General features: G+C 23.6%; 1 protein-coding gene across 4 annotated transcripts; it reads right to left on the minus strand.

Moving 5' to 3' along the window:
* Positions 1–1,367: 1,367 nt before the first annotated feature.
* LOC122502833 (protein artichoke) lies at positions 1,368–26,860 on the minus strand. 4 transcript variants are annotated; one of them, XM_043613118.1, is made up of 11 exons: positions 26,799–26,860; positions 23,134–23,256; positions 21,574–21,796; positions 19,847–21,017; positions 16,415–17,121; positions 11,845–12,169; positions 9,048–9,314; positions 8,668–8,821; positions 7,891–8,103; positions 4,331–5,395; positions 1,368–2,330 (listed from the first exon to the last, which is right to left on the minus strand). In XM_043613118.1, the coding sequence occupies exons 3-11, from the start codon at positions 21,732–21,734 to the stop codon at positions 1,816–1,818; spliced, it is 4,578 nt and encodes a 1,525-aa protein (XP_043469053.1). In that variant the 5' UTR covers positions 21,735–21,796; positions 23,134–23,256; positions 26,799–26,860; the 3' UTR covers positions 1,368–1,815. The 4 variants fall into 4 exon arrangements, with proteins under 4 accessions (XP_043469053.1, XP_043469052.1, XP_043469054.1 ...); XM_043613117.1 differs by lacking the exon at positions 26,799–26,860 and adding an exon at positions 26,140–26,743; XM_043613119.1 differs by lacking the exon at positions 23,134–23,256 and having other exon boundaries at positions 26,799–26,850.
* Between the last annotated feature and the right edge of the window lie 18 nt (positions 26,861–26,878).

The raw sequence follows: 26,878 nt of genomic DNA on the forward strand, positions 1-26,878 counted from the left end.
TGATTTAAAATTTTTAAAAATTCACTTATTAAGTACATTATTAATTGTTATTGTAGATATAATACAATTCTTCTCAGGAATTTAATTATTTTTAATACAATTTTAATAAAATTTCTCGATAGGATTCAATTATTTTTAAAAATGTAATAAAAGTTTTCTAAAGAATTCAATTATTCAAAAAAGTTTTTATCAAATTTAATTATTTTCGAAAATTTTAATAAAAATCTTCGAATTCAAATATTTTCGTAAAAAGTAAAATTCTTTGCAGGAATTTAATTATTTAAAAAGAATTTTAATAACATTTTTCGGAAGAATTCACTGATTTTGAAAAACGTTATTAAAATTCTTCGAAAGAATTCAATTATTATTATAATTAATACAATTTTTCTCAGGAATTCTATTATTTTCATTACAGTTTTAATAAAATTTCTTTATAAGTAGTAAAATCGTCGAAAGAATTCAATTATTATTATAAATAATACAATTTTTCTAAGAAATTCTATTATTTTCATTACAATTTTAACAAAAATTTCTTGAAAGGATTCAATTATTTTTAAAAATTATAAGAAAATATTTCTAAAGAATTCAATTATTTTTATAAATAATAAATTTCTTTGCATGAAGTAAATTATTTTCTTTAGCATTTTTTTTTTAATTTCCCGGAAGAATTTAATTATTTACAACAAATTTTAATAAAATTCAAATATTTTCAAAATTATCATTTAAAATTATTACAAAAACCACATTATTTCCAAAAAAAACTGAAAGAACTTTAAAAGAATTTAATTTTCTATTAATAATTTTAAAAAAAATTTAATGATAAAATTGTTAATTATAATTATTAACGAAATCAATTATATTAAAAAAAATTAAAGAAACTCTTCTAAAGAATTCAATTATTTTCAATAGTTTAATAAAATTCAGAGAAGAATTTAATTAATTTCTAAAAATTCTAATAAAATTCAATAATCAAGTATTTAATTACAATTTCTTACAAATGCGATTATTTAAAAAAATTTGAAAGCAATTCTTCATAAAATTCAATTATTTTTCAAATTTTCAATTAAAATTATTAAAAAAAACCATTTTAACAAAATGTCTGGAAAGAATTCAATTATTTTCAAAAATTTTGATTGAATTCTTCAAAAGAATTAAATTATTTTCAAATTTTTTTTATAAAATTCTTCTAAAGAATTAAATAATTTTGAATAGGTAATACAATAACGATTATTAATGTAGATAGATAGATTATAAAAAACGTTTAATCTATAATTATTACCCTAATTAGTAATTATATTATAATTATTACCATAATAATATAATTATTATTATAGTGATGTTATAATTACAAAATAGCTTAAAATTACATCTTTTAAATTATTTATTACATTCTTTAAATTATTTGGTATAAATATTTATAAATCCTAAAAAATAATTATCATCGAATATCTTACAGGTATTACGCAAAACATATTTCCGTAAATTAAAAATTGGTGCTAGAAAAATATTAATAAAAAATAAACTTTTCTTTCAAATTGAAATGCAATCAATTACCAACAGTCTTATATAAACTTTAAAGAATACTTTTATATAAATAAAGAAATGTCGCTGAAGTTAGCGTCGACGCTCATCGTCGAAAACTTTTGTTCTGGACTTTCAGAAGGAAAATGTCACTAATTTCCATTAATTGATTTATTTAAGGAGTTAAAAAAATATTCAGAGAAAAACACTTTGAAATATTTGATTCTTTTCGATTTCTTGAAAAAAAAAATTTTTAGGAACTAACTTCAGGGACAAAAAACAGATAAATTAACATTAACAAATTAATTGAATCGAAAATAAACTCCAAAGTGTAATGATTATTTGCGTTCCAAAAAATGTCCATTGATTAATCAACAAATTATCGACTCCTGAGTACACATCACCTAAATATGGATCTATAGGACTGTCATTGTAATGTTGAAAATACCAATTGAATGCATTATCATCGTTGAATTTATCGCTGTCATTACTGACAGTGTGTGAATCGTTGATTCTCTTTGAATAGCGAGATTCTGATGATAAATTTCTACTCTCATTTCTATTTGATTCAGAAGCATTTACAAATGGTGATGATACTTTGGTTATTGTCGATCGTCCAACTGAACGTAAATTATTGCTCGGTACTGCAATTGGTACTTGACCGCCGGGTACTAAAAGTGCCGAGAGTGCTGAAGCTTCCAAAGTTGGTGACGCTTGAGAAGTTGAATTTAATTTTTCCACTGGACGCGTTGTCACTGATGATAAAAATTGTGGTGTTGGAATGTCCGTTGTGACTGGTTCTTCTGTTTCTGAAAATAGATGAATTATTGGAAATATTAAAAAATTTGATGTTGAAAATATTTCTATATTTACAAAAAAATTTCAATATTTCAAAACAATTAAAATTAAAAGAAATATGAGCCTCGGATAGACTTTAGTAGACGATTATTTTACAGACATTTTAACAAAACTCTTCTAAGTATAAAAATTATTTCAATAAAATTAGACGATATTTTTAAATCTTTGAGATTTTTTTAATTAATTTTTTTCGGAACTTCAATTATTTGCAAAAAATTTCAAATATAAGTTTTCAAAAACCTAAGATTTTTAGAATTTCTAAATCATATTATTCAAACTTCAATAATTTTGTCAAATAAATATTTACATAATTTTTTATATTTATTTTTCCACAGATAGTAAAATTGTCTAAAATTTCAATTTAAAACCTTCAGAATTTCAATTATTTATAAAAATTAAAATGTACTTCATTTAAAATTCAATTACTTTCTATAATTTCTAACTAGAATGTTTTATATTCAATTTTAGTTTTAATAATTTAAAGAAAGTTCCTTAAATATTAAATTGGTTTTAAAAAAAGTACTATTTTTGAAAAATCTAACTTCTTCAGAATTATGAATTAAAATTGTTAAAATTTTCAAAAGTTTAGATAATAAATTTTCTCAAATTAAATTGTATAGGAAATTTTTACTATAACTCTTCCAATATTCAATTATTTTCTAGAATTTTTAACAAAAATTCTTCTCTAATTATTTGCAATAATAGTTTTTAGAAAGTTCTTTGGAAATTAAATTATTCGAAACAAAAATTTATAATTTTTCAAAAAATTAAATTCATTAGATTTTCTATTTTAAATCATAAATAATTCAATTTTTTAAAAATTTCAATTTCCAACTTAGAATTTTTTCAATTAAATATTTTCGGGAATTCAATTATCTAATTAATTTTAATTATTTTGAAAAAGTTCTGTCTGTCAGAATTCAACTATTAAAAAAAGAAAATCTCAATTTTTCTTTTTTTTAAATGAATTTTACGAAATCTCTATTATTCAACAACTTTTTAATTAAAAAATATTCATTAAAAAATTCAACTAATTTTAATAAAATTTGAATTAAAATTGTTCAAAAAACTAAGTTCTTCAGAATTTTTGAAAAAAAGATTTAAAATTAAAAATTTGAATTTCAAAAACCAGAAAATTAATTATTTCTAAAAATTACAACACTTTTTTAAAAATTCTATTATTTTCTACAATTTTTATTTGAAATTCTTCTTGAAATCAATTATTATATTTGTAATCATTTTTAGAAAGTTCTCTAAAAATTGGATTATTCAAAAAAAATTTATATTTTTTTTTAAAACTAAGTTTTTCAGAATTTTTCATTTAAATTATTAAAAATTAAAATTTTCAAACGTTTCTATTCAAAACCTGTGTAAATTTAATAATTTCTAAAAATTGCAACTGTATTTTTTTTTTAAATTCAACTGTTTATCATTTTTAATCAAAATTCTTGTATAAATCAATTATTTGTAAAAATAATTGCAACTGTAACTTTTCATAGTTTTTTTTAAGCTTTTACAATAAAATAGAAAATTCGAAGACAATTTAACATTTTCAATCCTTTGTTTTTAATAAAAACCAGAGTTTTTGCAGCATTTCTAGAAATTTGGTATTTTTTTTATTACTTTATAGATAAAATTTCCTGATATTATTTACCAAATTGTTTTCTTATTGTCGAAATTCATAAAACTGTAAAAAATAGTCTAATTTAAAAATAAATTTTGAAAATTATTTGAAACGAAATTTAAAATCGAAATAACTTCCATTTTATTGCAATAAAAATTGTATTTTGTTTGCAAGATGTAAAAGAAAATTCGAAATAGTTCTCATTTTATTAAAATACGGCGAAAAAAGTCGAAAGATTGATTTCGTCAGAGGACTGCTGCTAATTACCATAAATAAAAATTTTAGAAGCAAATTATTGAAGTTAATTTCAAAAATTGCTGTGCTCACCAAAATTATTTTCGTTTGGTAGTGTCGTTTCAATAGTACCAATTGTGGTTGTCTCCTTCTGTAGAATTTTACTCTCGAATATCCTCTTCTTCTTTAGAGTAACCACCTCGACAGTAGTTGTTTCCTGAGTAACACTTTCAGTCGACTCTAAATTAGGAATTGTCGTCCAAATAATCTTACTAGCGACTTTTTCTCTCGAAACACCTTTTTTTGAATCCTCCTCAACCTCTAGACTTTCGCCAATATAAATTTCAGTAGAAAATGACGTTTCCTCCGCCTCTGGATTTATCTCATCCACCACTGATTTATAAGTCCCGGGTAGATTTTCGAATAAATTTCTCGGCGTTGGCAAGAAAACAGATTCATTCTTAACACTCGCCGATGTTGATAATTCCTCTCTGTCTTTAATTTCCGGCTTTTTACTTGTGATTCTTTCAATTTTTTCCACTGTAAAATTTGAATGTTTCAGTCGTTTTCGTTCGTCGTGAATTTTTGTGACTGTTGTGTTTTCTCGTATTTTCGGTGATTTCACAATGGGAAGGGATTTATTATTATTTTGCGTGAGACGTGGATCAACGATGGGTATAAAACCGCCTTCACCTTGTGGAATTGGTACAAATCCGCCACGATGAATTTCCGGCTCTGTGGGTGGATAATTTTTGTAACGTGTCTTTCCGGATTGATCGTCTTCATCTTCTTTTCTATTCGCCTTTCGTCCGGCATTACCCCAAAGATTGAAATTTAAATTTGGTAGGGGAACGCCGAAAAATGTGAAACCTGAACTACTTGGCGAAGGTGGAACTGATGGTGGTTTTTTCGTTGGATTGGTAATATTCTTTATGTTTAATAATAATGGAGGTAGAGTCGTTTGTATTATTTCCGGTTCTGGAGAAGGAGGAACGATGATTGGCGATAGAGTCGGTGGATAAAGTGTCACTGGCAGATCAGTTGTATTTTCCAAATTGTAATCAACATAGTCGTGGTAATAATAGTCCATATCTTGCGAAATTGACTGACCATTTTGATTCTTTATGTCCATCCAAGGTTTTTGTTGCGTTCCATACACTGAAAAAAGTCGATTTTTTAATAAATTGTAATTTATTTTTAATTATTATTATTTTTATTATTAATTATTTATAATAATCGTCGTATTTTCATTCCATCATGAATTCATTCTGCACATACCACAAATAAATAATTTTTTACGAATGTTATTATTTTTCTAAAAGTTCTGACAGTTAAAGTTAATAATGATATTCAAATAATTCTTTCATATTTTTTCATATTTTTCTTGAAAAAAAACGATTATACTTCAAAACTGGGTTTTTTTTTAATAAATAAATAAAAAAACGAATTATTGATTTGAAGAATTTGACAAAATTGACAAATGTTTGAAAATTTTTCAAATAATTATTTTCAAGAATTCAATTATGTGCAAAGAAATGAAAAAAAAAATTGTTAAAAACCTAAAATTTTTTAAATTTCTAAACTAAATTATTTAAAACTTCAATAATTTAGTTAAAAAAATATTCAAATACTTATTGATATTTATTATTCCACAGAGAACTAAAATTTTTCTAAAGTTCAATTTTAAATCTCCTGAAAATCAATTATTTCTAGAAACTAAAACTAATTCTTAAAAAATTCAATTATTTTCTATAATATTTTAAACCGCAATTATTCAAAACTAAAATAATTTTTTGAAATATTTAAATATTAATTAAAGTTCTACATTAACATAAATTTTCAAAAAAATTTGATTTGAAACCATTTGTAATTGAATTATTTCAAAAATTGCAACTGTAATTCCTCCAAAATTCAATTATTTTCTACAATTTCTAAGTAAAATTCTTCTCTAAATTAATAATTTTTAATAATTGTGAAAAAGTTCTTTCAGAATTTAATAACTCAAAAAATGAAAAGTTCATTTAAAAATTAAAATACGTTAAAAATTTAATTTTTCTCAATTAAATTTGATAAAATTTCGAAAATTTTTCAAGGGTTTTGAAAAAAATTATTAAATATTCAAATTTTCATTAAATTTCAATTTTAAAATGTTCTAAAATTTAATTAAATTCTATAAAAAAATTACAACTGTACCAATTCTGACAAAATTCAATTATTTACTTAGACTTATCAACTAAAATTTCTTTTTAAATCAATTATTTTTAATAAATTTTAGAAAGTATTTTCAGAATTCAATTATTCAAAAAGAACGAAAAGTTCATTTAAAGTTCAATAATTTTCAATTAAAATTTTACGATATTTTGTTTATTCGAAAAATTTTCAACCAAATAATAATTCAAAATATGAACAAATTTTAAATTTCTAAAACATTTGAATTCAAAATTTTCGAAAAAACTGAGTTCTTTAGATTTTTTAATTTAAATTATTCAAAATTAAATTTTGCATAAAAATTTGAATTTGAAACCTTCATAAATTTAATTATTTTTAAAATTGTCAGCTATGATTCCTTCAAAATTTAATTACTTTCTATAATTTTTTTGACTAAAATTATTCAAACGTTTAATAATTGTTTCAATTATTTAAAATTAAATTTTATTGAACTTCTACATCACATAAATTTTTCAAAAACTATTTTTTTTTAATCCTTTTGAAATTTAATTAATATTTCTAATCATTCTTACTGCAACTTCTCTAAAATTAAAATTTTTTTCTAGACATTTTTAACAACAATTCTTCTCTAAAAATCAATTATTAATTTTAATATTTTTGAATTAAAATTTTTCAAAAACTATGTTTTTCAGAGATTTAGAAAAATTAGAAACTTAATTATTTCTGAAAATTACAGCTGCAATTTTTTCAAAATTCAATTATTTTGTACAATTTTTGTCTAAAATTTTTCTTGAAATCAATTATTTGTAACAATTTTTAGAAAGTTCTTTAAAAATTCAATTATTCCAAAAAAAATTATAATTTTTCAAAAATCTAAGATCTTTAGAATTTTTAATTAAAATTTGTTATATTTTCAAACATTTCATTTTTAAACATTTTTTAATTAAACTATTTCTAAAATTTTTTACTATAACTCTGTCAATATTTAATTATTTTCTAGAATTTCCAACTAAAATTCATCTCTAAAATATTTATTAAATTATATTTTCACAAAATTCTTCGAAAATTTAAGAACTGAAAATAAAAATGGTAATTTTTCAAAAACTTAAGTTCTTTAGAATTTTTAATTTAAACAATTCAGTATTCGATTTTATTTAATGGGGTTTTTAATTTAACTAATTTTTGAATGTTTAAGTGGCACTTTTAATTAATTACATAATTAATATTTAGATACTTGGATTTTTTAAATTTTGAATTTGAAATATATTTTCCCATCTATGTATTTAGTATTTTTTAAGCATTTAAAGATATTGTTTTGCTTCGTTTTGAAATTGTTTAAAATTTTGTTTATTTCGTAATAAAAAGTATTTTAAAATTTAAAGGATGGAAGAAGTTTTTATTAGTTTTATAGAATTAATTCTTAATTGCGAACGATCTTAAACTACTCAGACCAATTAAACCACCACTTTCATTGAGCAACTTACAAGAAGAGGAATCAGGTGACGGAGAATCCTTAATCATTTCCGACTCGCAACCAGGATGAACAGTTTCGATGTACCTCTCGCGTTGACAATCCTGACGAGATAATCTGATATCTCTGAATAAAGATCCATCGGCACATCTCGGACCCTCTGCAGAAGCTTGTTGTAACCATCCTCTAAGCCAGATCATTCCACACGAACAAGACAAAGGATTACCTAATTTATTTGAAACGAAAAATTAAATTATTTTATTTATTCAAAAAAAATATCCCAACTACTTATCAGAAAACATTTAAAATTAAAAAACAGTAATTTATTCAAGTCCCTAAAGTTAGAGTCGAAAATTATTATTCGCAGCTTTTAGAGATGAAAATGTCATTAATTTAACTTCTTTTATTCACTTACGGAGTTAAATTATTTTTAAGACACTTTTCTGTCCTCTTTTAGAAAAAATAGTTTGATTCGTTTTGATTTCGTGAAAAAAATATTTTTCGACGTCAGGGACTTATTTATTAAAAATCATTTATTGATTTTAACTAGATTTCTGTATTTCTATTTATTGATTTTCATTTGACATTCAACATTTTCTGTTTCAAGACAAGAAAAAAAAAATGATTTCCTAGTCTCGTTGAAAGTGCTAATGAAGAAATCTCAAGGCTTGTTATTCAACAGATAGAAATCTATTAATTAATCAAATCCGTCTCCTATTACAAACGGAGACTATTAATTATGCAGTAAACAATATTTTTTCAAAATCATAATAGAAAATAAAAATATTACCATCGATATCGAGAACAGCAATATTAGAACGAAGTCTTTTGAATGCGCCCTCGGAAACAGAAGCCATTTTATTATTTCGCAAGCTGAGTACTCGTAATCTTGGCATATCGTCAAAGGGTGAACCTTGAATTGTACAGATACGATTGTTGTCCATCTGTATAAAGTGTATAAAGTGAAAATGTATTGATATGATAAATAAATGCAAATTTTATGCAAAATATATACAGAAGAGAATACTCTCTATCTTCTAGAGTCATCATTTGAAAACATAGTAATTGTAAATATATTCACCGTAACGAACGAGATTTCGTTCATAATAGGATAAATTTCACTCTCGACGAGAAAGTATTAATGACTTGAGGCGAAAAAAAAACTCTCACCTTCAACTCTACGAGCCACTCCATCGCAGCGAGACCATCGTTCGAAACTCTTGATATTCGATTGTTACTTAAATCCAAAACCTCAAGGGATCTCATACTATCCAAACCCATATAGTCCAAACTTGGTAGATAATTATTGCTTAAATTTAGGAAAAGCAGATGGGGCACATTGATGAATGCGTTGGTTGATATTTCGTCAATTTGGTTATCTTGAAGTTCTGCACTTTGTAGGAGAGGCAGTTCCGAAAATGCTCCGCTTGGTATCATCTGAAAAAATTGAAAATTAGAATTAATAAAAGTAATTAATTTCAATTAATTAAAAATGACGTTTTTCATTTAAATTTAAAATTATTTTTGACTGAAAATAATTAATTAAATTTATTTAAACGCATTTTATAAGTTCAGGGTTGTCACAAATAATTAATTCTGTATTTTTCTGACTTTTTCCTGATTTCCAGAGAAAATTTTGTCATTTTCCCTGATTTTTTTTCAAAGAAAAATTCAAGAGGACAATAATTATTAAAGAATTAGAATTTTAAAGTATTAGAAAATTTCAATACACTCAGAAAAATTAAAATTATTATAGAATATTAGGAAAATTCAATTCATTCAGAAAAAATTCAATTATTTTTAATAGAATTTTAGGAAAATTCAAATATTTCAAAAACCTTTAAAATATTTTTAGTTTAGAATTTTATGAAATTTCAATTATTTTTAATAGAATTTTTTAGGAAATTTTAATTATTTTAAATAGAATTTCAGAAAAATTTCAATTACTTTAAATAGAATTTTAGAAAATTTCAATTATTCAGAAAAATTTCAAATACTTTTTTATAGAAATCCAATTATCTTTAAAACATTAAACTGAAATATTCTAGAAAACTGTTTTTTCAAAAGTTTGAACAAAATTTTTCAAAATTTCAATTTTTTAAAAAGATTTAAAATTGAAAGCATTTTAAAAATGAAATTTTATTTTTTTACACATGCCAATGCAATTCTTTAACAAATTTAATTATTTTCAATTAAATTTCACCAAATTTTAATTAGTTGGATAATTTTTTTACAAAGTTTTTTTAATTTCAAATAAAATTATTTAAAACTTAAATCATTTTTCAAATAAAAATATTCAATTGAATTAAATTTTTTGACAGTAATTAAAATTTTTTAAAAATGTCAGATAAAAATATTCTGAAATTAATTTATTTCCTAAAATTGAAATTGATTTTAACTAAAATTTTTATGAAAACTTAAATTTTTCTACTTTAATAATTTTATTTTCATAGAGAATTCTTAAAGTTATTAAAAATAATTGTTTTAGAAAAGAATTGTAGTTAAGAATTTTATAAAATAATTAAATATTGGAAAAGTTAAAGTAGAAATTTTTAAATATAATTTCATTTCGGAAGATTTAAAATAGGAATTTTTGAAAATTTGAATTTTGAATAATTTTACATTAAAAATTCTAAAGAGCCTAAGTTTTTAATAGATAATTTTTTTTAATTGAATTTCGAAAGAATTTTCTCAAAAATTATTAAAAATAATTGAATTCGGGAAAAATTTCAGTTGTAATTTTAGAAATAATTAAATTTCAGAAGAATTGAATTGTTGATAATTTGAAATTCTGTAGAAAAATTAAATGAAAATAATTATTTAAATACTTATTGTTTGAATAAATATTCAATTATTATTCATTTCATCAAAGCAATTGAATTTTTTGAAAAAAAATTAAGAAATTTTCGAAAATTTCAACTGTTTTGTTTTTGAATTTTAAATGTTTAAAAAATTTATGAAAATTTAAAAATTAATAACTCCAAGAAAATTATTCAAGAATTTAATAATTTAAAATAAAATTAATTATTGGCGCTAAAAGAAAAACAAATTTAAGTACCTATTGCTTTAAAATTCATTGCAATTCAAAAGTTTTTAAGTTGAAAAAAAAATTCTAAAAGAATTCAAGTTTTTTAAGTTTTTCAAGAATTCCTTCAGACACTAAAAAGCAGAATTTTTCAAACGAACAAAATTTCTTATTCCTTTTTTGAAAGTTTTAATTTTTAATTGTAAATTTAATTTTAATAGGTACAAAAATAAATGAATAAATAAATAAATGCTATATAATTTTTGGTTAATATTAATTTGAATATGAAGAAATGAATTATTTACAATAATATAGAGAAATATTGAAAGGGAAAAATATTTCCTTCATTTGAAAGTTCGAAAATTTTAAAGACACATTTAGTTTGGGTTTAGTGGTTTGTAGTTTAAAATTTAACTAGGACTTTTTCATTTAATTCTTAAACACGTTTGTAAATTGAAATAATAGTTTAAATCATATTTCATGCTTAGAATAATGGTTCGTTACTTGAGAAAACTACTCAATTGTTGAGTACAGTTATTCAAAGTAAATACTGCGAAGACAATTTATCTATCCAGTTTCTTCATTTTCTTTCCAAATCTATTTAATTTTCTCAGAGATAATTTTTCCAAAATTCAAATATCATTTCGATGACAATTTAAAAAGTAAATTTTTTTTGTCATAAAATTGTAAATTTTCTTCGTTACAAAATTAAAAGTAAATTTTTGTTTGTAATAAAATTAAAATTTACAATTTTGTTTGTAATAAAATTAAAATTTACAATTTTGTTTGTCAATAAAATAAAATTTTGCAACTTTACAATGAAATTGAATTTACAATTTTGTTTGTAAGTGAAATAAAATTTTGCAACTTTGCAATGAAATTGAATTTACAATTTTGATGATTTATCGAATTTGTATTACTTCTTTTCTTCTCTCATTTTACCTGAATACGATTTTTTCCAAGTCGCAGTGCTTGGAGTTCTGGTAATGCTCTAATTGCATTTCTTTCAATCACTCGAAGATCATTATTCTCAAGGTCAATCAAAGTGAGACGTGGCAATCCATCGAATGCACCCTCTCGCAATTCTTTAATACGATTTCGAACTAATTTGAGTTCGAGCAGTGAAGTCAAACTGCTGAGCGTATCCGGCGATAGAATGTTCAGCTTGTTGAAACTTAAGTCGAGGACCTGTAGAGCCGTTAGATCGTGCAACGATCCGGGTAACTCGGTCAGAGTGTTGTGCGACGCATACAATTCTCGAAGATCTCTGCAATTTATCAAATTAGAAATTAGAAAAAAAAATCGTCCTCTTATTTTCAAGAAAGAAAAAAAAAGACGATAAGATATATATATGTCGTAGGCAAATAGAAGAATCCGTCATTTAGCTAAATGCCTAGGCGTTTAGCCTAGCGGCGCCGAATAGACGAATGGACTTGAGAAATGATTAAATTCGTCTATTTGCCTAAAAAGCTTAGGCGTTTAGCGAAATGACTAGGCAATTGTCTATTTGCCTAAAACTGTTCAGGCAATTAGAAGAAAATATCTATTACCAACAAATCGTAGCTAGCGAAATTCTCCATTTATTTTTTATGTAATAAATCATCCTGTCCCTTCCACCGTGTCCAGTTTGAGTGTGAGCCTCCTCTAATTTTTCAAAATAATCCTCAATTGACAAAACATAAATTAACGGATCGTTTTCGTTTTTTCTTTTTAAAATTACATGGTTCTCACCACCAAGTCTTACGAGTTCATATAATTTAAAACAATGATAATATGCACCACTTTTCGTCGATTTCACTCCTTCGAATTCTGACAATACTTGAATAACTTCGAGTAGCCGTTTTTTATTCCATATTGTTCTGTTACATTTTTGCTCGGAGTACAATATTTTTAATTTTTCTTCAAAATCACTTCGATTTACACTCATTTTATATAAGAAAAAAATCTAGATTTCAATTAAATTTCGCGTTTGCACGTTAATTTTAATTTATATTTCGAGTGTACGAGCAGTATGAAGATACTAAATTAAATTATGTTTTCTAACGAATATTCAAGTTACTAAAGTAATTTTGTTTTGATCTTTTGTTTATGGATTATGACGAAATTTATTTACACTTTTAACTTTTATATTTATAAAATATTTTTTATTTTTATTTTTTCAAGTATTCAATTTATTTTTCCATTTTCTTCATTACGATTTGTTGGTAATAGATATTTTCTTCTAATTGCCTGAACAGTTTTAGGCAAATAGACAATTGCCTAGTCATTTCACTAAACGCCTAAGCTTTTTAGGCAAATAGACGAATTTAATCATTTCTCAAGTCCATTCGTCTATTCGGCGCCGCTAGGCTAAACGCCTAGGCATTTAGCTAAATGACGGATTCTTCTATTTGCCTACGACATATATAAGATATATTCCACCGCGATAAGAATTTCAACTTGACACAAAAAAAAAAACAAAACAAAATAATAGGAAATTTTCCTGTACATTAGAAACAGAAAAAAAGCGTAACAAATTATTTTTTCTACTATTATTATTTATTATTTTTTATTTTCATGTGTTTTGATAATTTTTTTTTTTTTTTGTTTGACGTGTAACATAATTAATTAAGCGTGAATTCTAAAGGAGGAAAAAAAATTGTTATTTACTTGTATAACTTTGTTCCTGTGAGTAAATAAAAAGTGTAATTAAATTAGTCATCAAGATGGTGTGTAAAATTACTGGAAATAACGCGACACGCTGGGGTGATGCTATTTGAAGTGAGGGGACATTAACGTGAGCACGAAGAACGCAAAACTTTCTAAGGTCTACCAATTTAGTATCGTGATGCAATCACATAAGTGCAAGTGAAACTGCTTTTCCAACACAATTGTATAGGCGTATAAAATTGAACACCGGAAATTCGTAGATGACAACAATTCCCCAAAAAAAGAAAAAAAATATTTGTCGGTAAAAATTTCAACAAAACTTCTTGCCTTCTTTCAAATTAGACACTTACGTAAATAAAATAAAAACACATAATCTTTTCTTATTTATTAAACATTTTCATAAAGCGAATTTGAAGTCCACGATGTTGGTCAACGAAAAAAATTTGTTTAATATACTCAAATATTAATTTTAAGAAATATTTAAAAATTATTGTTAAAACATAAAAAAATATACAGTTTTATATAATTTTGTGGCAATATTGTTGCGTTATCTTTGAATAATAAACACATTCAAAATATAAAAATCTTTTTTTCAAATTAATTAAATTAAATAATAATTTTTTATTATTTTTAATATCGGAAGAGTTGAAGCGTAAATTTTTATTGAAACAATTTAATTCAAAAATGTTTCAATTGAAATTTTTTTAAATTTGAATTTTGAATAATTTTAATTAAAAATTCTGAAAAAAACAGATTTTTGAAAAATTTTAATTTTATTCTAAATAATTGAATTTTTTTAAATTATTGAAAATGTTTCTTGGAATTAGTTGATTTCAAGAAACATTTTTGATATTTTTGGAAAATAATTCAATTCTCAAAGAAATTTCTGAAAATTATTAAAAATAATTGATTTCAAGAAAAAGTTTTGTTAAAAATTGTAGAAAATAATTGAATTCTCAAAGAACTTTCTAGAAATTGTTAAATGCAATAATAATTTAATAATTGCTTTAGAGAAGAATTTTAGTTCAGAATTCTAGAAAAACATTCAATATCATAAAAGTCATGGCAGAAAATTTTATAAATAATTAAGTTTCAGAAGGTTTCAATTTGAAATTTTAATTTTTAATACCTAGGTAATTATAATTAAAAAATTTTAAACAATTTAGGTTTTTGAGAAACTAAAAATTTTTTTTAAATAATTGGTATTTTCAAAAAACTTTCCTAAAGTTTTTTACAAATAATTAATTTCAAGAGGAATTTTAATTAAACATTACACAAAATAATTGAATTCTGGAAGAATTACAATTGTAATTTTGAAAAATAATTGAATTTTAGTTTAAATATTTTTGAAATTAGTTGAAATTTCGTAAAAATAAATTGAAAAAATGAGAACAATTAAATTTTAAACGTATTTTTAATGAATTTATTTTTTTTAATATAATCGAATTCTGAAAAAATGTTATCGAAATTATTCAAAATGATAATTGATATCAAGAAAAATGCTAGTTCAAAATTATAGAAAATAATTGAATTTCAGAAGAAAAAGTTGTCATTTTTACAAATAATGGAATTTCAGAAGGTTTTTGAACTTAAAATTTTGAAATTGAAGAACTTATTTTCTAGACAAATTTTTATTCAAATTTTCTTGAAATTAATAGAATTTTTTTAATGAATATTTAAATAAAAAATTTTTGAATTCTCGAAATTTTGTAAAATTGAATCGAAAACAACCGAATTTAAAAAATATTTTATGAACTTTCCTTTTTTAAAATACATTCAATTTTGAAAGAACTTTTCAAAAATTATTAAAATTATTTTATTTAGAGAGGAATTTTAGTTAAAAATTTTAGAAAATAACTGAATTTTGAAGAAGTTAAAGTAGAAATTTTCAGAAATAATTAAATTTCTATAGGTTTGAAATAAAAAATTTTTGAAAATTTGAGTTTTTAATAATTTTAATTAGAAATTTTAAAAGACTTAAGTTTTTCAAAAATTTAAATATTTTTTTTTAAATAATGGAATTTTTCAAAAAATTTCTCAAAATTATTAAAAGTTATTGATTGCAAAAAACAAGTTTTGTTATAAATTATAGAAAATAATTGAATTCTGTAAGAATTACGGTAAAATTTTTTTTTCTTTGTGAATAATAGAATTTTTAAAAAACTTTCTCAATGTTAGTAAAGTTAATTGACTTTAAGAAGAATTTTATTTAAAAATCCTAAAAAATAATTGAATTTTGGAAGAATTACAGTTGGAAATTTTTAAATTAATGAAATTTCAAACGGTTTCGAATTAAAATTTTTGAAAGCTTGAATTTTGAATAGTTTTAATTGAAAACTTTAACGAATTTGATTTTTTAAAAAGTTGCAACTTTTTTTTTGTTAATAATTGAATTTTTGAAAAACTTTCTTAATGTTATTAAAGTTTATTAACTTTATAAGAAGAATTTTTTTTAAATTTTAGAAAATAATTGAATTTTGGAAGAATTACATTTGGAAATTTTAAAGTTAACGAAATTTCAAACGGTTTCTAATCGAAATTTTTGAAAATTTGAATTTTGAATAATTTTAATTGAAAACTTTAAAGAATTTAATTTTTTAAAAAGTTGCAACTTTTTTTTGTTAATATTTGAATTTTTGAAAAACTTTCTCAATGTTATTAAAGTTAATTAACTGATATAAGAAGAATTTTTTTTAAATTCTAGAAAATAATTGAATTTTGGAAGAATTACAGTTATAATTTTGAAAAATAATAAAATTTCAGAGAGTTTCCAATAAACTTACTAAAAACTATTTTTCGTTGATCCACATTGTAAATATGAATTTAGTTTCATAGAAATAGGTAATTAAATTTGTTTCTCTACCTCGTATTAGCGAATGTCAAATGTGGAATTTGAGCGAGATTATTCCGACTCAAATCCAATCGTTGTAGTCGTCTATTCTCTTGAAAAACATCGGGACGAATTATTTCAAATCGATTCCCCTTCAAATTTAAATCCATCAACGTCATTAACGGCTTGAAGCTTCTTCCATGAATTGTATCAAGACGATTGTACTTCAAATCCAATAGTTCCAATCGAAATAGTCCATCGAAAGTTCCGTCCTCAAGTACTCGAAGTGAATTATAACCCAGTAGGAGTTTCTTTAAACTGACTAATCCACTGAGAGTGCCCGGCATTATTCTTTCAATTCCATTTGCACTGATGTCCAGAGTTTTTAAAACCGGAAGTGCAAGATCTTTGGAAGCGAGTCCAGGCAGTGATACGAGGCGATTCATTGTTAGATAGAGATGTTCGATGTTTCTCGGCAATCCGGGCGTTAATTCTAGTAGTCGATTCCATCCTACGTCGAGTTCGTAGAGATTTGAGAGATGTCTGAATGTCAGGGGATGAATTACTGACAAGGCATTTCCGGAGATGTTGATGTATTCAAGAGCTGCGGTTTCGATGAATGATTGTGAATCTATCAGACCTATTGCGTTTTGACTCATGTCCAGGCGGCGTAAATTTGGAAGATTTCCCAGCAGACGAGCCTCCACGTGACGGAAATAATTTCCCGATAGGTCCAGACCCTGGAATTTTTTTAATTTTGTTAGAAAAAATTGAATTTGTTATTTATTTATACTACAGGTCTCGGATATTATGAATTTTGGGGACATTTTTCGACTATTTTTAAAAAAATGCCACTTTTTTCGATTTAGGTCAATAAAGTGGGACTTTTTCGACTTTTCCTTTAAATTTTGCAACGAAATACAATTTTTTTGTATAAAATTTATTTTAATACCAATTTTAATATTTCTTACGATTTCCACTTCAGTTAATTTCTAAACACAATCAATTTTTTGAATAATTCAGGAAAAATTCTAAAAATAAATTTTGAAAACTTAGATTTAAATATTACAAAAAATTTATTTTTGACTTAGACTTTTTGTAAACCTTTTTTATAAATTTCGACAATAAGAGGACAACTACGGATCAGAAAAATTTCAGGAAATTTTATCCAAAATAGTGGAAAACTATAAAATTTCAAGAAAAAATTCAGTTTTTGCTGTCCTTTGAATATATTGAAAAGTTATTAAATGTAATTGATTTCAATACGAATTTTTCTTAAAAATTATGGAAAATACTTAAATTCTGAAATAACTTTATAGAAATTAATTATTCGAAATAAAATGTATTATTTTAGAGAAGAATTTTAGTTAAAAATTCTAGAAAATAATTCAATATTGGAAAAGTTATAGTTTTAGTTTTTAGAAATAATTTAATTTCAAAAGGATGCGAATCAAAATTTTTGAAAAATTGAATCTTGAATAATTTTAATTAAAAATTTTGAAGTCAGTAGATTTTTGACAAATTATAATCATTTTCTAATAAATAATTGAATTTTCAAAAAAATTTCTCAAAATTATTGAAAACAATTGACTACAAGACAAATTTTTGTTAAAAATTATAGAAAATAATTTAATTCTGTACGGATTATAGTTCTAATCTTGAATAAAATTAAATTTCAGAAGGTTTTTGAAATTTTTAATATTAAATTATTTTTTTCAAAATCTATTTTCGAAAAATTAAGATACAAATTTTTTTGCAGTTTCTCAAAATTGTTTAAAATAATAATTGATTTCAAGAAAAATATTAGTTCAAAAATTTACAGAAATTAATTGAATTCTGAATGAATTACAGTTATAATTATTAAAAATAATTAAATTTCAGAAAGTTTTTAAATTTAAATTTAAAATTTGTATGAATTTTTTTCAAAAACTCGGAGAAACTTAATTTTTTGAAAAATTTTAATTTATATTTTCTTGAAATTAGTTAAGTTTTTTTTTATCCATATATTTAATGAAAAAATTTTCGAATTGTCGAATTATTCGTTAAATATGAAAACTACTACTATAACTTTCCGAAAATTCAATTATTTTCTAAAAATCTTCACTAAATCAATTGATTTCAATAATTTTGAGAAAGTTCTTTCAGAATTCAATTAATTAAAAAAAAAGAATGTTCATTTAAAGTTCGTCTCAAATCCAATTGTTCTCAAATTAATTTTACAAAATTTTAACTAATTTCAATGAAATTCCAATCTAATTTTTACAAAAACATTTTGAAATTTAATTATTTTACAAAATTACAACCAACCAACTCTTTCAGAATTTAATTATTTTCTATAATTTTTAGCAAAAATTTTCATTGAAATCAATGATTTTTAATAATTTCAGTTTTTGTGAAAGTTTTTTGAAAAGTAAATTTTAAAAAATTTAATCATTCAGAAACTTAAGTTCCTTAGAATTTTCAATTAAAATTATTAAAAAATCAATTTGTTAAAAAATTTAATTCGAAACAGTTTAAAATTTTATTAATTTCTTAAAATTATAATTCTTCCCAAATTCAATTGTTCTCAATTCAATTTTACGAAATTAAGAAAAAAAATAGAATTTTTCAAAAACTTAAATTCTTTAGAATTTTTAAATTAAAATTATTAAAAATTTAAATTTTCAAAAATAACAATGCGCAACCATTTGAAAGATTTTGAACTAAAATTTTTTTCTAAAGCAATATTATTATTATTTCTAGATATAACAATTTTCAGAAATTTCTTTGAGACTTCAATATTATTTTTCTATAAATTATACCAAAATTTTTTCCTGATATCAAATCAAATATTCAATTATTTTTAATAATTGTTAGAAAATTCTTGGAAAATTGAATTATTTTCTATAATTGCTAATAAAAATTTTTCTTCAAATCAATTATTCTTAATAATTAAATAAAAAAAAAAATAAATAAAAAACTTGATAAACTTGATAAACTTTTTTGAAAAATTTAATTATTCAAAAAAAAATTCGAATTTTTCAAAAAGCTAAGTCCTTTGAAATTCTTTGAGAATTCAATTATTCAAAAAAAGTAAAGTTGATTTTAAAGACGTCAAAAATTTTTTTGTTTATTTACTTTTAATAATTATTCTTTTTAAATATTTTCAATTTTAAAAATAATATATTGAAAATCATTGAATTCTTGCAAAGGATTTTATAAAAAAATTTGTAAATAATTAAATTCTTTGGAAGTTTTGAAGAATTAAAATTTTAGAAATTAATTGAAATCTGTTGTGAAATTTTACTAAAATTTTGTTAAAAATAATTGAATTTTTGAAAAAAAATTGTACTAGAATTGAATTGTATTGTACAAGAATTGAATTCTTCCGAAGACTGTTATTATTTATGAAAATAATTGAATTCATGCGAAGAATTATATATATATTAAAATTTTTGAAAATATAAACAATAACAAATTCATTACCTTCAAAGCGGGCAAATTCCAGAAAGGCATATCAATCGAATTCGTCAACGAATTATTCCTGAGCCTCAATTCCCTTAGAGCTGGCATTCCACTCAAAGATTCTCTTTGCAAATATCTCAATCGATTATGATCCATATGCAATCTCTCCAGTGACGGATGTCCCCTAAACGATCCGTACGGTATCTCCTCCAACTGATTGTAACTCACATCGAGAAATTTCAACCTCGGCAAAGCATCCAATATCGAGCGTAATTCATTAATATGACTCAAGTCATTATTTATCAACCAAAGTTCCTCGAGACCACTTCCACTTCTATGGGGAAAAAATTCCGGATGAATTCTATGAATCATATTATGATTCAAATCAATAATTCTCAACAGTGGTACTCTCTGAAAGGCACCGGGAAATATTTCCGCAATTCGATTTCGCGACAGGGAAATTCGAGTCAAAGTGGGAAGATCCGTGAATGATGATTCTCCCAATCGGACAATACGATTGCGATCCAATTGCAGGACCGATAATGACGGTAGATCAATGACTGCGCGACCAATCATTGGCGCTTCGAGAATTGTATTTCCAACGAGGGAGATTTCCTTCAATTCCGGCAAGTCAATCAGTGCTCGTGGATGTATCCAGTGAATGCTGCAGTCGCTAATATTCACCAGCGTTAATCGCGGTAGATTTCGAAAGAGTCCAGCCTCCAGTCGCGCTAACTTCGGACTGCCAAAGACGTGGATTTGCTCGAGATTGGGAATGTCGCGAAAATTTCTTGGCGTCAATTCGAGGAGTGCTGGTGAATTCACCTGGAGGTAGCGTAATTTTGGAAGTCCAGTGAGACTGGGCAGTCGTTTGAGAACTTTACTTTGTAGAGTGATTGCCTCGAGGCCGAGAAGATTTTCGAGACTGTCGTCGGGCAGAGAACGTAGTTCGGGCTCTACTATGAAGAGTTCCAGTAGGGAGTCGTGAAGACCCTCGAGCCATCCGGAGGACACTCTTTCGAGTCGATTGTTCCTCAGCATCAGTCTCATGACTCGTAGACTTGCAAACGCCTGTCCCGGTAGACTCGGTAAATTATTATTCTCGAGAATTAATTCGTCAATTGATCGTGACACGTGGAGACTCACTGCTTTCAGTCCCTCGAGAACCTTTGGCAATTCACTGTGACTGCACCTATTGGAATCGTTCAAAATTTTATCTCTTATTTGAATTTTCAATTCTTAGCTTTTTCAAAACTAACGTAGGTGAAGTTTACAACGTTTATGATCAACGATTGGAAGAAAAAAATATTTTTCATGTAGAAAATTATATTTTCTTTACAAATTTTTATTTTTTAACTCGTTGATCAAGAAATGTTGTAAAAAATTGTTGAAGACAAAAATTTGACTAGAAAAACATTTTTTTTTCTTCTAAAGTGTTGATTATAAACATTGCGAACTTCACCAACGACAAAAGTAAAATCAGAGTTGCCACAAAAATTTGATATTGTTTTTCCCTGACTTTCATACAGATTTTTGATTTCTCCCTGACTCTAAAAAATATTCTAAATTCACTCTAAAAATGATTAAATTTGCAACTGAAATTATTTAAAATTTCAAATTTTCTAGAATTTCAATTTGAAACTTTTTGAAATTCCATTATTTATAAAAATTGTAAACGCAACTCTTCTAAAATTCAATTCTAACGTAGAAAAGAATTAGAAAAATTAGAAATGTAAATTTTCTTTTACCAAATTTGATACTCCATGTCACGTGTAGAGCATCGGCAGGGTAGAATTTTCTCCTGAGGAGGACATCCGTACTCGGGATTGATTTGGGCATTTGAACTGATGGAATAGAGAACGAGAAAGCTCGCTATGAATAAACCTCCACCATCCGGTGGCTTACCCATGATGCATTTGGACAATCACCTTGACAAACTCAGATCCGTGAAACAATCCAATGCCACATTGCCTGCAAAGGAAAACGTCACTCTTATTCTTATTGAATTCAATCCTTAAACGTGTGAAGATCACACTATTTTCATCCTTTTCATTTCAAGGACGAATTCACATGTAATACAATTTAGAAAGTGATTTCAATTTCACATCGCACAGCCCTTTAATAATTATTAATAAATAATAATTTATTATTACAAGTCGAAACTAAAATCACATCTAATTGCAAATAATAATTTAATATTTAATAAATAATTATTAAATTATTATTATATCAAATTATATACAAACAAATAAACAAAGATGAAATATTAATAAATAAAATTATAAATTCATGTCCCTAAGGTTTCGAACGTTTATATAGACGATATTTTTGCCGACTATTTTTTCCATTCATTACTTCTTTAAATTTTATTCCAAACTATTGTTTCTTTTATATTTAAAAAATTAATTTCTAACTAAATAAATGTTTAATTAAAATATTTTTCATTTCAGTTTAGTAATTTTTTTTAATTACTGGAGCGCAGAAAAGTATTTCGAGTATTTGAACGTTCAAAACTTATGTCCCTATAAATTCAAATTCTGTTCTGAAAATTTCTTTTTCGAAAATTCGAGATTTTAGCAGTAGAAACAAAATATAGTGCCGATAAATTATTTTACACTAATAATCCAATAATAATAGCAAAAATAATAAAATTCAAATTTTGTTCTGAAAATTTCTTTTTTGAAAATTCGAGACTTTAAAAACAAGCAACGATAAATTATTTTACAATAAAAAATTCAATATTATCAAAAAGAATAAATTTGAAAATTCAAAAACTTCTGAAAATTTCTTCAATTTTTATTAGCAAAGAAAAAGGATGTTCATTAAACGAAAATTACGATCTTTTTTACTCAAAATAAATTATAAAACATTAAAAAAAAGTGCAAACAATGAAGAATAAAATTTTATCTTTTGATTAAATTGTCAAATAATAAAATATTTTATTTCTTACTTTATTTGTCTTCTAAAAAAGACAATCGATTTTGTAATTCGGCACTACTTAATTACTCATTCTTTTTTTTTTTTTTTTTGATAAAATTTTTTCTCTTACGAAATCACATAAACAGAATAATTTGGGATGTCTGTTTAAAACTATTATTATTTAAGATGAATGAATTGAAGATAAGATTATTTCGCAAGAGATAATAAGAGTTAAAGTTTTTTTTATGAATAAGTTATTATAATTGGATTGTAAGTGTTTTTTCTATATGCGTGTGTTTATTCGGCCCTTGAGGCTCATGGTACCTTCTAGAGTACATAAGAAACATCGGAAGTGTCACGGTCACAGGCGACAAAATTGATGTTCATACCGTAGGATAAAGACCGCTAGGACAATGGTGGTCCGCAATAATTAGTGTGTCACGCGTCCATTACATTAACACCTTCTATGTCTCTTCAAAGTAATTTTGGTTCTACTGCTAAGTAGAAAATGTCTGAAATTAGAATTCAGAAATTTAAATTATTAATATGAATAATAATAATTACCATAAAAATAATAAAATTGAAAGAATTAAATTAAATTAAAAATTAAATTGTCAAATCTAAAAATTAGAATTCATAAATTTAAATTAATAATTAATAATTAATAATAAAAATAATAATAACAATAAAAATAATAAAAATGAAATATTTAAATTTCTTGCTACAAATTAATTAAAAGTAAAAGAATTTTAATGATACAAATTTTTTTTTCTAATTAAAAAAAATAATTAGACGAATTGATTGAAATATTCAATAATAAATATTAAATATTATTAAATGAAAATATTAAGTGACTATAAAGTGTAAATGGTAGAATTCCGTAAATTTCTGAATTTTTCAATTTAATAATCCACAACTTAAAATACACAAAGTCTGCGCAGAAAAATATTTTATATTAATTTAATTTTCCCAATGTCTTTATTTTCAATATAGAAAAATTTCATTTTCATGTGTAGAAAAAATAATTACTTTCTCCCTAATTATTATTTTTTTTCTCTCTATTTTACTAAATATAATCAACAGTGTTAACTTCAGAAATCAACTGATCCATTATTCAGGAGAAAGTGGTACCTAACTTCCTGAATAATTCCCTCAACGTCCGATGATTCTAATCGTCAAAAATTACGTAACTTTCTGGTGCAATTACCGAACATTTTTTGGAGAAGCTGGAGATTTAATTATTTCACTGAATGAAATGAAAAGTGAATGAGATTCAAATAATAATTATTAAAACCCTTAAATTGGAAAATTTTTCCCTCAAAAATAGAAAATGATCAAATAAATTGTAGAAACAGTAGGTAATAAATGAAATTAGAAAAGCAGTATTATGCAATGATAAATAATAATAAAAATAAAAAACAATGAATAAACAAGACACAAATAATAGTGAAAACAATAAATAATCAAAGCGAAAAAGGGAATAAAAACGAATAAACAAAACAAAAATAATAATTAAAAGAAAAAAAACAGAAACAAACAGAAAATAGAAATAAAAACAAATGAACAGAACGAAAATAATAAAATCAATAAATAAACAAACTAAAAACAGAAATAAAAACATGAATAAACAGCAAATAAATAAAACCGTAAAAAATAAACAAATAACAATAAAGTAAGAAACGGAAAATAATAAATTAACTCAATAACAGGCTTTGCACTCGATAATATCAATATTAAAAAAGTATCAAAAAATAGCTTTAGGACTGAAAAAATGTAGTAAAAATTAAAAAAGTGAGTATTGAAAAATTAAATTTGACGATTAAAAAAACTCGTTTTAGAAGATTCACAAAAATCACAAAAATTTGATTTTGTAATTTATTTCTCTGAGATTTTCCCAATTTTCATCAAAAAATACAATTATTTACTTATTTTCTTATCCTGTTAGTAACTTCACTTCCAAATTTTTGCAAAATTCAATTATTTTCTAAACATCAATTTAAAATTCTTCACAAATACGATTATCTTTTTAAAAATAATTTTTACAACTAAAAAATAAAATTCTTCAAAACAAAAAATTATTCAAATTATTCATTACAATTAAATTTATAAAAATTTCCAAAACACTAGAAAATTAAAATTAAATATTATAATTACAATTTTTCAGAAGAGTAATTTTTTTCCATAATTCCTAAATTAAATTACATTCAAAACTTGAATAATTTTTTTTAAATAAATATTTTAATATTTATTTATTTCTCCACAAGAATTAAAATTTTCAAAGATTTAAATTCAAAAAATCTTTTGAAATTCAATTGTTTCTAAAAATTCCTTCTATAACACTTTTAATATTCAATTATTATCTAAGATTTTAACTGAAACTAATTTTTAAATCAATTTCTATTAGAAAGTTCTACGACAATTCAATTATTTAAATCCAATTTATTTTTTTTGTTTAAAACTTATTTTTATTTCTAAATACAATTTCAATACAATAAATAATTTATTAAATAATTGAAATATTTTTAAGAATTTTAATAAAATTTTTAAGAATAATTGCAGTTTTCCAGAAATTTATTTAAAATTGAATTAAAATTAATTGAAATCCTGCGATGAGTTTTATTATTTGTGAAAATAATTGAATTCTTGCTACGAATTTTATTACATTTTTTTAAATAATTGAATTCGCTTGAAAAATTTTACTGTTTGTGAAAATAATGGAATTCTTACAACAAATTTAAAAAAAAATTTTAAATAATTGAATTCGCGGGAAAAATTTCATTGTTTGTGAAAATAATTGAATTATTGCAAAGAATTTTGTAAAAATTGTTGTAAATAATTGACTTTTTTCGAAAAATTTTATTAAAATTGCATTTTCAGTAAATAATTGAATTTCTGTAAAAATTTTATTATTTATAAAAATAATTTAATATTTGCAAAGAATTTTATTAGAATAGTAGATATTAAAATTAATTGAATTTCAAAAATTCTTTGTATTGTTTCTAAGAATTTTATGAAAGTTTTTGAGAATAATTTTTTTATTCCAACTATTAGCGAATGTAAATAAGTGCAAATTCTCAAAAAATTGAAAAATGTATCTCTTAGTGTCACAAATTTTAAAAAAGTATCCAAATAGTAGTAAATCGGAAAAAAAATATTAAATAGTATAGGTTTTAGTAAATGAGCGCGAAGCCTGCAATAAAGAAAAAAAATTAAGAAATTAACTAATTAAATAAATAATCAAATTGAAAAAAACATAGAAAAATATTTCCCAAACTTCTGAAATATTTGCACAACATATTTTTTTCCGTTAATTAAATAACTTGAAAAATTATCTAGAAAGTAAAACCAATCACACTATTGTGATCTGTATTTACAAATCCAATTTTTGCAATTACCTATGTGAATCAACAGGAACAACGCAAGAAAAATCCACGGAAGCGTAAAAATGATCACACGAGGAATTGCAGTAAGAAGAAGAAGAAAAACGATAGTCGTTAATTAAATAATAAATCGATGCACTTTTACACACTTCACATTTTAGGCTTTATCGAAGAATAAAACTCTATGTAAATGATCACCATTATATGATTCATAGTCTAGTTTCGAACATGTACTAAAATCTATTTGAAGATGTTACTTTGAAGAATCATGAGTGCATCAGGTGAGGGAACATTGTGTATATACAAGAAGAAGGTGGGGTGACTGAGATAAGAGCGGGGAAGAATGAGGATTGCGAAGTGCGTATCCAGACACCGTGAAGACACGCTTCCAGGAAATCTTCTCTTTCCCCTTGTGTGTTGTGTATCTCTCTATTCAAATTGACGGATCGTTAAAATTCTTTTCCACCTCAATCCTCAATTGTCATGGATTTCTTAATTTGAAAATTTCAGAAATTTACGGAATTTTGTCATTCACGGAGTTCTTTTTTATACAATACATTGTATATCGTGTACTTTTTTCTGTATAGTATGTAAAAATGAAGGAAGTGTCTAATGTTCTAAGTGTTGAGCGACAATTTATAATTTTTAGAAATTGGGATATTTTTGATGCTTACTTGATCCACTTTTTTAAAATTAGAGTTCTTCTTCTTCCTCTTCCACTTCTTTTGTTTTTTTGTTTTCTCAGGTGACAGAT

Source organism: Leptopilina heterotoma, unplaced genomic scaffold, assembly GCF_015476425.1.
Source record: "Leptopilina heterotoma isolate Lh14 unplaced genomic scaffold, ASM1547642v1 Lhet_24, whole genome shotgun sequence".
NCBI lineage: Eukaryota > Metazoa > Arthropoda > Insecta > Hymenoptera > Figitidae > Leptopilina > Leptopilina heterotoma.

Coding starts and splice junctions, on each gene's coding strand:
- LOC122502833 (XM_043613118.1), bottom strand. CDS start 21,734: ATGGGTAAGCCACCGGATGGTGGAGGTTTATTCATAGCGAGCTTTCTC. Junction 8,822..9,047: donor AGTGGCTCGTAGAGTTGAAG/GTGAGAGTTTTT, acceptor CACTTTATACAG/ATGGACAACAATCGTATCTG. Junction 5,396..7,890: donor GTCACCTGATTCCTCTTCTT/GTAAGTTGCTCA, acceptor GACTTTTTTCAG/TGTATGGAACGCAACAAAAA.